Source organism: Globicephala melas, chromosome 10 (genome assembly GCF_963455315.2).
Source record: "Globicephala melas chromosome 10, mGloMel1.2, whole genome shotgun sequence".
NCBI classification, from domain to species: domain Eukaryota; kingdom Metazoa; phylum Chordata; class Mammalia; order Artiodactyla; family Delphinidae; genus Globicephala; species Globicephala melas.
This window is the reverse complement of record NC_083323.1, coordinates 51908188-51921744: the sequence shown is the minus strand read 5'-3', so window position 1 is coordinate 51921744 and position 13557 is coordinate 51908188. Positions and strand designations below refer to the sequence as shown.

General features: G+C 41.4%; 1 protein-coding gene across 1 annotated transcript; it reads left to right on the top strand.

The window, feature by feature from the left end:
• The first annotated feature begins 254 nt into the window (after positions 1-254).
• On the top strand, positions 255-3574 carry LOC115858510 (RE1-silencing transcription factor-like). Its single transcript, XM_060306273.1, is given in 5 exon segments — positions 255-341; positions 477-556; positions 647-2626; positions 2628-2997; positions 2999-3574. Coding segments are annotated over 5 exon segments (3093 nt in total).
• Positions 3575-13557: the final 9983 nt, after the last annotated feature.

Here is a 13557-nt window from a genome sequence, read left to right as displayed (position 1 = left end):
CTAGAAATAAAGCCACACTCCTATAGTCAATTAATTTACAAAAAGGAGGCAAGAATATACAATGGAGAAAAGATAGTCTCTTCAATAAATGGGGCTGGGAAAACTGGACAGCTACATGTAAAAGAATGAAACTAGAACATTCTCTAACACCATATACAAAAATAAACTCAAAATGGGGGGGGGGGCGTGTCCCGGGGGGTGGCGGCGGCGGCGGCATCGCGGGCCGGGTGCACGGCGCAGCCCTCTGTGCTGGAATGTGCGGCTCCCGAGAGCTCACGGCGCAGGAGCAGAGCAAGCGCCACCGAGGTCCGGGGCCCCAGGCGGCGGCGGCGGCGGCAGCGGTGGCAGCCGGGACGGTAGGGCGAGAGCCGGAGGCCTGAACATTCTCTGCAGCCCCTCTCCTGGGTCTTCGCGGGCCTCGACTGCCCCAGCGTCCAACTTTTCCGCCCTCTCCCTCCCCTCCCCCGAAACTCCAGCAACAAAGAAAAGTAGTCCAAGAAGGAGCGGCGACGCGGGTCTTCGCCCCTCCTCGCCCAGGAAGGCCGCCCAGGGAAAGGTTCAGGACGAGTGTGGCGGCAACTGGTGTGTCAGTGGTGCAGTGAGCGGGCCAAGCCGAGAGGAAGCGAGAGCTCCCGAGTTTGCAAAGAGCTGCTTTGTGTTTGAACACCGTTATGGCCACCCAGGTACTGGGGAAGTCTTCCGGAGGAGGAGGTTTGTTCACCGGCAGTAGCACCATGGGCATGGCCTTGCCTAACGACATGTATGACTTGCCTGATCTCTCCAGAGCTGAACTGGCTGCGCCTCAGCTCATCATGTTGGCAAATGTGGCCTTAACTGGGGAATTAAACGGCGGCTGCTGTGATTACCTGGTTGGCGAAGAAAGACAGATGGCAGAATTGATGCCTGTTGGGGATAACAACTTTTCAGATAGTGATGGAGAAGGACTTGAGGAGTCTCCTGAGGTAAAAGGCGAGCCCAGTGGGCTGGAAAACATGGAACTGGAGAGTTTGGAACTCAGTGTTGTGCAATCGCGGCCTGTGTTTGAGGTGTCAGCTGCCTCAGAACCGTAGAGCGCAAATAAAGATCTTCCTCGGGAAACACCTGTAGCAGAGGACAAATGCAAGAACTTGAAGACCAAGCCCTTTCGCTGTAAACCATGCCAGTATGAAGCAGAATCTGAAGAACAGTTTGTGCATCACATCCGAGTTCATAGTGCCAAGAAATTTTTTGTGGAGGAAAGTGCAGAGAAGCAAGCCAAAGCCAGGGAATGTGGCTCTTCCACTGGGGAAGAGGGAGATTTCTCCAAGGGTCCCATTCGCTGTGACAGCTGCGGCTACAATACCAATCGCTATGATCACTATACTGCTCACCTGAAACACCACACCCGAGCCGGGGACAATGAGCGAGTCTACAAGGGCATCATTTGCACGTACACCACAGTAAGCGAATATCACTGGAGGAAACACTTGAGAAACCATTTTCCAAGGAAAGTATACACATGTGGAAAATGCAACTATTTTTCAGACAGAAAAAACAATTATGTTCAGCATGTTCGAACTCATACAGGAGAACGTCCGTATAAATGTGAGCTTTGTCCTTATTCAAGTTCTCAGAAAACTCATCTAACCAGACATATGCGTACTCATTCAGGTGAGAAGCCATTTAAGTGTGACCAGTGCAGTTATGCGGCCTCTAATCAACATGAAGTAACCCGTCACGCAAGACAGGTTCACAATGGGCCTAAACCTCTTCACTGCCCACACTGTGACTACAAAACAGCAGATAGAAGTAACTTCAAAAAACACGTGGAGCTACATGTTAATCCACGGCAGTTCAACTGCCCTGTATGCGACTACGCAGCTTCCAAGAAGTGTAATCTGCAGTATCATTTCAAATCTAAGCATCCTACTTGTCCTAATAAGACCATGGATGTCTCAAAAGTGAAGCTAAAGAAAACCAAAAAGCGAGAGGCTGACTTGCCTGATAACAAAATCACCAATGAGAAAACAGAAACAGAGCAGACAAAAATGAAGGGGGATGTGACTGGGAAGAAAAACGAGAGGTCTGTAAAAGTGGAGAAAAAAGATAATGTTTCAAAAGAGAAAAAGCCTTGTAGTAATGCCTCAAGCCAAGTGACTACCAGAACTCGCAAATCGGCACTGGAAGCTAAAAAGATGGATGTGCACCCAGGAAATAATGCAGAAAAAAGCTGTAAAAGCAAGAAAAGCAAAAGGAAGACAGAAGCTGAAGCCCGTTCCTTACAAGAACCTGTGAATGATGAGGAACCTGTGACAAAAAAGAAAAAGAAGGCAGAAAGCAAATCCAGAAATAGTCAGGAAGTGCCGAAGGGTGACAGCAAAGTAGAGGAGAATAAAAAGCAAAGGAGTTGCATGAAAAACAGTGCAAAGAAGGAAACTCTGAGAAGTAAATCATGTAAAAAAAGCAGCAAGCCTGCTCAGAGGAGGCCCACTCAGATAGAGCCTCCTCCTCCCATGGAGTCTGCTGAGGGGGGGCCTGTTCAGACGGAGCCTCCTCCCGCTGCCCCCCCATCTCCTCCTCCTCCCCTTGCCCCCGAGCGGCATGCTGAGGTCGAGGTTGTTCAGACGGAGCGGCTGCCTCCTCCCCCTCCCCCCATCTCCTCCTTCACCTCTTCCCCCCGGGGGGCATGCTGAGGTCAAGGTTGTTCAGAAGGGGCCTGTTCATGCGGAGCCTCCTCCTCCTGTGGAGCCAGATAATGGCAAGGAAAAGTCCAACATGCAGAGTGAAATGGTGCAGAAGGAGCAAGTCCTTATTGAAGTTGGCTTAGTGCCTGTTAAAGACAGGCAGCTTCTAAAGGAAAGTGCCGGTGCACAGGATCTCTTACCACCATCACCACCTCTGCCAAAGGAAGACTTAAAAGAGGAAGAGTCAGAAGACCAAAAATTAGTCCCTGCAGGCGAAGGACATAAAGAAGCTCCTCTTCAAAAACTGGAAGCAGAAGAAGCAGGTAAGAGTCTAGGCTGGTCTTGCTGCTGTTACCAAGGCATCTGCCAGTATTTCATCCTCTGAACAAAACTTGAATATGCCAGAGGGTGAAACTTCAGATGGTAAACATCAGGCTGACGCTATGCTTTGTGAAATGAAGATGGACGCTGATGAGAAGAAAACAGAGAATCCCCCCGGCAGAGACTCGGCCGTTGAAGAACCAACTTCACCACCACTTCTTCCTCTACCGCTAGAAAAATGTGAAGCAGTGTCCACAGCTACTGTGGCATCACCTCCTGTCACCGTGGCAGTAAATGAGTCTCAGGAAATGGATGAAGACGAAGGCATCCACAGTCATGATGGAAGTGACCTAAGTGACAACATGTCAGAGGATAGTGATGACTCTGGATTGAATGGGGCTCGGCCAGTTCCACAAGAGACCAGTAGAAAAAATGGAAAGGAAGCCTTGGCAGTCAAAGTGGCCGAGGGAGATTTTGTTTGTATCTTCTGTGATCGTTCTTTTAGAAAGGAAAAAGATTACAGCAAACACCTCAATCGCCATTTGGTTAATGTATACTTTCTTGAAGAGGCAGCTCAAGGGCAGGAGTAAATAAACTTTGGGCAAGGCTTCAGTTCTTAGTTTGTAAGGTCTGTGACATTTTGTATTCATTTGTAGTAATAGACAACCTTTTGTTTTTAAAATTGCTTTCATTAGTATCCAATCTTGATTTTTAAGTGGCATTCTTTTCCTTAGGAATCCGTGTACCTAATGATGTACAAATTTTAGCAAATCCAAGGGAGTTAGTGTAATAAACCAGCAGACATCTAAATCTATTAGCTTTTGCTTTTAATTGAACCCAGAAGGCCAAGGTGGTATTAGAGCACTCTATCGATTTGTTCAGCTATAATTTGTGAGTTTTTTCCTCATGTCTATCTTCCTGTTTCACGTTAGTTTATTCTTAGTTCCTTGTTTAGCTCTGTAAAAATTAGCATACTTAAATAGCGAATTACTTGAAGAATTTGCCTGCTTTATATAAAGTTAGCACTTTAAAATTGTTTTAGAGATAAGAAGAGACATTTAAATTGAAGAGAAATTCTCCCAACAATGGATGTTGTATCAGTCCAGGTATTTACTTCCTGAGTTTTGATCAGTATATGTGTTTTGTGTATGTCAATCGTCATAAAAAGTGGTTTTGGTGGGTTTTTTTTTTTTTCGGTGCTTTAATGCCTTAAGATGTTGCACATTGTTGTTTTTAACCTATGCAGTTAAATTTTTTCTAGAAATAGCATTTGTGTTGTAACACTTTATATCTATATATGCATGTTTATTTTGACCTCTTTGGAGGGATGCTTAAGTCTTGTTTGCAAAAGAGCAGTTTTCTTTTCCCCTGCTGCAATTGTCTTTTTTGCAGAATATTAGTCTGTTCAAATTTGTGAGCAAATGAAAGATGCCGGTTCAGTCCATTGATTTTGATTTTAACATCTTATATCTATGCCAGAATCTGTATTTCATATAAGTTATTTATTTTAAATTGATGTGGTGAATCACAGCTCTCAGTTTGAACTTTACAATAAATAAACCACTAGGCTCCAAAAAAAATAAAAAATAAAAATAAACTCAAAATGGATTAAAGGCCTAAATGTAAGACCAGATACCATAACACTCTTAGAGGAAAACACACTTTGACATAAATTGCAGCAGTATCTTTTTGGTTCCACCTCCTGGAGTAATGAAAATAAAAACAAAAATAAACAAATGGAACCTAATGAAACTTAAAAGCTTTTGCAAAACAAAGGAAACCATAAACAAGACGAAAAGACAATCCACAGAATAGGAGAAAATATTTGCAAATGATGCAACTGACAAGGGATTAATCTCCAAAATATACAAACAGTTCCTGCAGCTCTATGTTAAAAAAAAAAAGCCAAGCCAATCAAAAAATGGGCTGAAGGTCTAAATAGATATTTCTCCAAAGAAGACATACAGATGGCTGTAAAGCACATGAAAAGATGCTCAATATCATTAATTATTAGAGACATGCAAATCAAAACCACGATGAGGGGGATTTCCCAGGTGGTTCAGTGGTTAAGAATCCGCCTGCCAATGCAGAGGACATGGGTTTGATCCCTGGTCCAGGAAGATCCCACGTGCTGTGGAGCGACTAAGCCCATACACCACAACTACTGAGCCTGCGCTCTAGAGCCCGTGAGCCACAACTACTGAGCCTACGCACCTAGAGCCTATGCTCCGCAACAAGAGAAGCCACTGCAATGAGAAGCATGTGCAATGCAACGAAGAGTAGCCCCCACTTGCCACAACTAGAGACAGCTTGCATGCAGCAATGAAGACCCAACGTGGCCAAAAATAAATAAATAAAATTTTTAAAAAACACAACGAGGCATCACCTCACACCTGTCAGAATGGCCATCATTAAAAAGTCTACAAATAATAAATGCCGGAGAGGGTGTTGAGAAATGGGAACCCTCCTACACTGTTAGTGGGAATGTAAATTGGTACAAGTATTATGGAAAACAGTATGTAGGTTCCTTAAAAAACTAAACATAGAACTACCATATGATCCAGCAATCCTACTCCTGTGCATATATCCAGAGAAAACCGTAAGTCGAAGATACATGCACCCCAATGTTCATTGCAGCACTATTTACAATAGCCAGGACATGGAAGCAACCTAAATGTCCATCAACAGAGGAATGGATAAAGAAGATGTGGTACATATATACAATGGAATCATACTCAGCCATAAAAAAAAAGAATGAAATAATGCCATTTGCAGCTACATGGATGGACCTAGAGATTATCATACTAAGTGAAGTAAGTCAGACAGAGAAAGACAAATGTCATATGATATCACTTATATGAGGAATCTAAAAAGATGATACAAATAAACTTATTTACAAACCAGACTCTCAGACTTCGGAAACAAACTTGTGGTTATCAAAGGTGAAAGGTGGGGGAAAGGATAAATTAGGAGTTTGGGATTAACATATACACACTACTATATATAAAATAGATAATCAACAAGGACCTACTGTATAGCACAGGGAACTCTGCTCAATAATCTGTAACAACCTATATGGGAAAGAATCTGAAAAAAAAATGGATATATATATAACTGAATCAGTTTGCTGTACACATCTGAAACTAACACAACACTGTAAATCAACTATAATCTAATATAAAATAAAAATTATATTAAAAAAAACTTAGGAATAAACCTCACCATGAGGTGAAAGACCTATATGCTGAGAACTACAAAACATTAATAAAGGAAACTGAAGATGATTCAAAGAAATGGAAAGATATCCCATGCTCTTGGATTGGAAGAATTAATATTGTTAAAATGGCCATACTACCCAAAGAAATTTACAGGTTTAATGCAATCCCTATCAAGTTACCCATGACATTTCTTTAGAACTAGAACAGATAATCCTAAAATTTATATGGAAATGTAAAAGATCCGGAATTGCCTAAATAATCCTGAGGAAAAAGAACAATGCGGGAGGCATAACCCTCCCAGACTTCAGACAATACTACAAAGCTACACTGATCATAACATCGTGGTACTGGCACAAAAGCAGACATAGATCAATGGAACAGAACAGAGAGCCCAGAAATAAACCCACATACCTATGAATAATTCATCTTCGACAAAGGAGGCAAGTATATACAATGGGGAAAAGACAGTCTCTTCAGCAAGTGGTGTTGAGAAACTTGGACAGCTGCATGTAAATCAATGAAGTTAGACCACACCCTCACACTGTACACAAAAATAAACTCAGAATGGCTTAAAGATGTAAATATAAGACAAGACACCATAAAACTGCTAGAAGAGAATATAGGCAAAACATTCTCTGACATAAATCGTACCAATATTTTCTTAGGTCAGTCTCCCAAAGCAATAGAAATAAAAGCAAAAATAAATAAATGGAACTTAATCAAGCTTATAAGCTTTTGCACAGCAAAGGAAACCATAAACAAAATGAAAAGACAACCTACATACTGGGAGAAAATATTTGCAAACAATGCAACTGATTAGGGCTTAATTTCCAAAATATACAAACAGCTCATAGAATTCAATAACAAAAAAACAAACAACCCAATCGAAAAATGGGCAGAAGACCTAAATAGATACTTCTCCAAAGAAGACATACAGATGGCCAATAAGCACATGAAGAGATGCTCGTCATTGCTAATTATTAGAGAAATGCAAATCAAAACTATGAGGTTCCACCTCACACCAGTCAGAGTGGCCATCATTAAAAAGTCTACAAATAATAAATGCTGGAAAGGGTGTGGAGAAAAGGGAACCCTCCTACACTGTTGGTGGGAACATAAATTGGTGCAGTCATTATGGAAAACAGTATGGAGGTTCCTCAAAAAAACTGAAAATAGAGTTGCCATATGAGCCAACAATCCCACTCCTGGGCGTATACCCAGACAAATCTATAATGTGAAAAGATACATGCACCCCTATGTTCATAGCAGCACTATTTACAATAGCCAAGACATGGAAACAAAAATGTCCATCGACAGATGAATGGATAAAGAAGATGTGGCATATATATACAATGGAATATTTCTCAGCCATAAAAAAGAATAAAAATATGCCATTTGCAGCAACATGCTTGGACCTAGAGTTTATCACACTAGTGAAGTAAGTCAGAAAGAGAAAGAGAAAGACAAATACCATATGATATCACTTACATGTGGAATCTAAAAGACAACACAAATGAACTTATCTATAAAACAGAAACAGACTCACAGAAACAGAGAACAGACTTGTGGTTGCCAAGGGTGGGGGGAGAGGGAAGGATTTGAGTTTGTGACTAGCAGATGCAAACTATCATATATAGGATGGATAAACAAGGTCCTACTGCATAGTACAGGGAACCATATTCAATATTCTGTGATAAACCATAATGGAAAAGAATATGAAAAAGAAATATATATGTATGTATAATTGAGTCACTTTGCTGTAAAGCAGAAATTAACACATTGTAAATCAACTATACTTCAATAAAATTTTAAAAAAGTTTTTTAGTTTAAAAAAATGTGATATAGCCATACGATGGAGTAGTATTCTGCAATAAAAAGAACTGAAGTACTGATACTTATTACAACATGGATGAACTTTTAAAACATAATTCTATTTATATGAAATCCAGCACAGGCAAATTTATAGAGACAGAAAGTAGATTCGCCGTTGGCTAGGGCTAGAGGAAAGGAACTGGGGGAGAAGAATGACTACAAAGCGATGTGGGATGTTTTGGGAAGGTGATTAAATGTTCTAAAATTGATTTTGGTGATGGTTGCACAACTAATTGAATATACCAAAAACCACTGAATGGTACCCATTAAAGTGGTGACTTGTATGACATGTGAATTATATCTCAATTAAACTGCTACCCCCAAAAGCCAATTGAAAACTCTGTTTCATAAGAAGAAATAAACCGGTAGCTCCTTTAAGCCACTGAATCATTCTCAGCTCTGTCACGGCAGCCTTACTTTGTTCTGACAAATGCACTCTGCTTTGCTCCCTCAGGGGAGTAACCTCCAATCTTCTGCTGAAGCAGGAAGGGGCATATTTCCCTGGCCATGTGGAGCTGGGGAAAATATTAGAACCTAACTGCTTCTTATATCTACAAATCTCCCTGTTTCAGCCTTACCTCAGAGAAACACCAAGTGGAATCAACAAGTTTCTTCAGTGCAAGTCAGTTTTCTAGCTTAGGATTCAACTTTTTCCAGATGCTAAATATGTTACTTTGCCTCCTTTCTGTCTTCCAAAATTTTGTTACTGTTGTTACCTCTCTTAGTCTCTTTAATCATGGGTTTATATCATTTTTTAATGTTCTTCATTGTCATTTTGAGAGGTGTTAGGAAGCAGCAGAGGTAAATGTCTGTCTTCAAATCACAACTTTTAAACAAGCTCCTTTTCTGGCCTCTTAAAATCCTTTCTGCTTAACTCAGCCAGAATTGGTTTCTGCTGCGTGCTTAGCCCTGGCTAACACACATATTCAGAAAGAATTTTCTTCCTAATAAAGGTAAAATAGTTATTCTTGAGGGTAAACAGAAGCCTGAATATTAAAGAGGTAAGTGCTAGTCCAAACCAAGCTACTGTTGAACCAGGGAGAATTTTCCAAATTCTGCAGACCACAACACTTGCAAAATGGTACGTATTTCCATCAGGGGGATGTGAGCATCTCATTTGCTACCTCCAGAGAAGATGGCTTGGCAAAGACACAGCCAGAACTTACTTTTGCTTTACTTGATTTAATACGTTAGCATTTAGGAACAAAACAGTGGGAGAAGTGTTTCATTTTATCTTGGAAGTATTTTAGTTTTTCTTTTTTAAACAAAAAATGAAGAAAAATAATAAAGATGATCAGAAATGAGGAACACTTGTTTCGTGTGGTGTGAAGCAAAATACACAAGTGCTTATTGAATGAATAAAATAGCTTACGAAAATGAGTAAGTTGACGACCCATTAGACCTCAGAAATTTCCACTTGGAAAAAGAAGTTATATTGGAATGGGAGTGTGTTAATGACAAAAAAATAGTAAGCTTCATGGCCAGAGAACCAAGTGTCCCCAGTGATCTATGTGGGGAAAAGAGATTCAGATATATCTGATTGTGTACTGAAAAAAATCACCTATGGGCTCTGGATATAATTTACATTGAATAGAGGAAATTTCAAAATAGGAATTCCTATGTAGGTCAAATGCAGGTCACGAGTTTTAAAAGTCTACTGGAATTGAGAAATATATTTAGAATGAAGATATAATTGAGTTTTGACCATGCCGGATGAAGGGAAACTATAATTACCAGGAAGTTCTACACCTGAAAATAGTGGTCACAGTGAGGAGAGAAGGCAACTGTAAGTCACCCAATTTGATGATGCAATTCATCCTTATGTTTTTAGAGTTAAACTGCCTGAGCCCCAACCCCCAACTGCCAGGGAAAGTAAAATTTCCCAAAGTCCATGTATTCCCTTCCAGGCTCTCATTCCTCCCTCTGGATGTCCTTGTTTGTTTCCTAGTATCTCGGGGGATGCAGAAATTGTCTGGCTCCGTCCGGCATCAATACACTGGATGTATAGCAGAGAGGCCCCAACAGCTGAGCAGTTGCTGGCCTTTGAGAGTTATGCCCAAAGCACAGCACTGGACAAAGTCCCTTATCTCAGAGCAGGCACAGGTGCTAGGGCAGCAGTATCCTCCAAAGTAGCAAATCTAAAATGGGCAACACTGACACAAACAAACAGAGGCACATGTTGGCACATGACTGAGATGTCCAAACAATTTCACTGAAGGAGTAAATAAGCACTTCAATAAAAAGCGATGCTAAAGGCAGTGTACATTAATACACATCCCATAACTGGGCCTAGTGGGTGAAGGAAGTACCTTTCCCCTCAGCAGTTATTTGGTGGTGATTATTTGCTAATTTGTCCAAACATCAGGACAGAAGAAATCATTTTCTTATTTCCAGCCATTCTTGGGAAAAGTCCTAGACTAAAACTTAATTTTTTTTTTTTTTTTTGGTCTTCATTGCTGCGTGCCGGCTTTCTCTAGTTGCAGCGAGCGGGGGCTACTCTTCGTTGTGGTGCAAGGGCTTCTCACTGCGGTGACTTCTCTTGTTGTGGAGCACGGGCTCTAGGCGCACAGGCTTCAGTGGTTGTGGCACGCGGGCTCAGTAGTTGTGGCTCATGGGCTCTAGAGCACAGGCTGAGTAGTTGTGGCACACGGGCTTAGTTGCTCTGCGGCATGTGGAATCTTCCCGGACCAGGGCTCAAACCCGTGTCCCCTGCATTGGCAGGTGGATTCTTAACCACCGCGCCACCAGGGAAGCCCCCTTAGTGTTGTTTTAAATGATGCAAGACATATAAAGTTAACTTGTTAGTACGGAAGTTTTCTGTTTGTCCTTTTGTCATTGCATTATAGATATGGAAAACAAAAGAAAGAATCAGGTATGCCCAAGTCAAGCCCTCCCCTGAACTAGAGAATCTCTGCCTTCAGTTAAAGGAATTGAGTACCCAGGGAATAAATGATTACCTGGGTAACATAAAAACATTCATGTTACATTTCTACATGCAGCTGGAGGCAAGACTGGTTCATAATGGTTCTAGGCCTTCACTATTTATAGTTGCATCCTTTTCCTTTTTTTTTTTTTTTTAAGTTACATAGTATGAATCTATAGTGTGACTTTGCTCTTAGCACCTCACCAAAGTCTGCTTGTCTTTAATCATCTGTGCATCTACACTTTTCTTAGATCTTTGCTGAGAAGAGGCTTTTAGGATGGACGTTTATGTTGCACTTAAGAATTCGGTCTCGTCTGACAAGCAAGATGAACAGTTAAAGACATTTAAAAAAAAAAAGCAGTCAATCGTTTTCTAAAATGGAAAGCACATCACCTCATTCCCCACTTAAGCGCCTTATGATGACTTCCCATGCCACTAGGAATAAAATCTAAACTCCCAACCTGGGTCCACGTGATCCAGCTTCTGCTGTACCCTTTCACCCCGTGTTGTGCAAGGTGCCCCACGTTCGTGACACACCTGCCACACTGGCAGTTTTGCTGTTCCTCCAACATGCTCAGCTTGTTTCTGCCTCAAACCTTTACTCTAGCTGCCTCTACCTAGAATGATCTTCCCTTAGATTTTTCACACAGATGCCTCCTTCTTGATAATCAGATTATTGCTCAAATGTTAACTCTACGTAGAAGCCACTGCAACAACCCTGCTAAATTAACAGCCTAGGTACAGGCTGATGGCTGTTCATTTGTTCTGCCCCTTTGCAGGGCAATTTGGCAACAATGATCAAAATCACAAACACAGGGATTCCCTGGTGGCGCAGTGGTTGAGAGTCTGCCTGCCGATGCAGGGGACACGGGTTCGTGCCCCAGTCCGGGCGGATCCCGCGTGCCACAGAGCAGCTGGGCCCGTGGGCCATGGCCGCTGGGCCTGCACGTCCGGAGCCTGTGCTCCACAGCGGGAGAGGCCGCAGAGGTGAGAGGCCCGCATACCGCAAAAAAAAAAAAAAAAAAAAAATCACAAACACATATTCCCTTTGCCCCAGTAATTCCAGCTCTAGAAATTTATCCTACAGACAAATTTATACACACGGGAAATTACATATGTATAAGGTTATTCACTGCAACATTATCTGGAACAACAACAGATTGCAAACAACCTGAATGCTCATCAATAGGGCCCAGGGTAGGGGCTTCCCTGGTGGCACAGTGGTTAAGAATCCACCTGCCAATGCAGGGGACACGGGTTCGAACCCTGGTCCGGGAAGATCCCACATGCTGCGGAGCAACTAAGCCCGTGTGCCACAACTACTGAGCCTGCACTCTAGAGCTCGCGAGCCACGACTCCTGAGCCTGTGTGCCACAACTACTGAAGCCCACACGCCTAGAGCCCGTGCTCCGCAAGAGAAGCCACTGCAATGAGAAGCCCGCCCACTGCAACGAAGAGTATACCCCGATCTCTGCAACTAGAGAAAGTCCGTGTGCATCAACAAAGACCCAACATAGCCAAAAAGTAAATAAATTAATTTTTTAAAAAATAGGGCACAGGTTAAATAAATTATAGAACATTTATACAATGGATTACTTACTTTGTCGCTATAAAGGAGAAAGAGGAAGATCTCCAAGTACTGATATGGGAAGCTCTCCAAAACATGATTTTGTAAAAAAAAAAAAAAAAAAAAAGCAAAGTGCAAAACAGTGTATGTGGTAATATGCTACCATTTGTGCTAAGAGCAGCTAAAATAACAATATATGCTTGTATTTGCTTGTTTATATATAAAAAAAAAAACTCTAAGAACACACACAAAGTATTTACAGAGGTTACCTAGGTGGAATGAGTGGGGAAAACTAGGCGGATGGTGGACAGAGATGTGAAGAAGACTTTCACTGAATTTTTTTATACATTTTTATGTCTGATTCATGTGACTGTATTCTGATTCCTGTGACCTTTCCACATTAATTTTAAATGGTTTTTACCCTGCAATAAAATAGCAGTTCCCAATCCCCTTTATTCTACTATCCTTTATTTCCTTTTTTTAAAAAATTGAGGTATAATCGACATAACATTATATTAGTTTCAGGTGTGGAACATAATGATTTCATATTTGTATATATCGCAAAATGATCACAACAAGTACAGTTAACATCCACCCCCATACATAGTTACAAAATTATTTTCTTGTAACGTGAACTTTCAAGATCTACTTTCCTAGCTACTTTCAAATATGCAATACAGTATTATTAGCTATAGTTGCCATGCTGTACATTACATCCCCATGACTTATTTCACAACTGAAACTTCGTACATTTTGACCCCCTTCACCCATTTTGCCCACTCCCTACCCACCATCCCCACCTCGGGCAACCACCAATCTCTTCTCTATATCCATGTGCTTGGTTTTCTGGTTTTGTTTGTTTTTAGATTCTATGTATAAGTGAGATCATACGGTATTTATCTTTTTCTGTCTGACTTATTTCACTTAGCAGAATGCCCTCGAGATCCATCCATGTTGTCACAAATTATCCTGCTTTCTTTCCTTCATAGCACT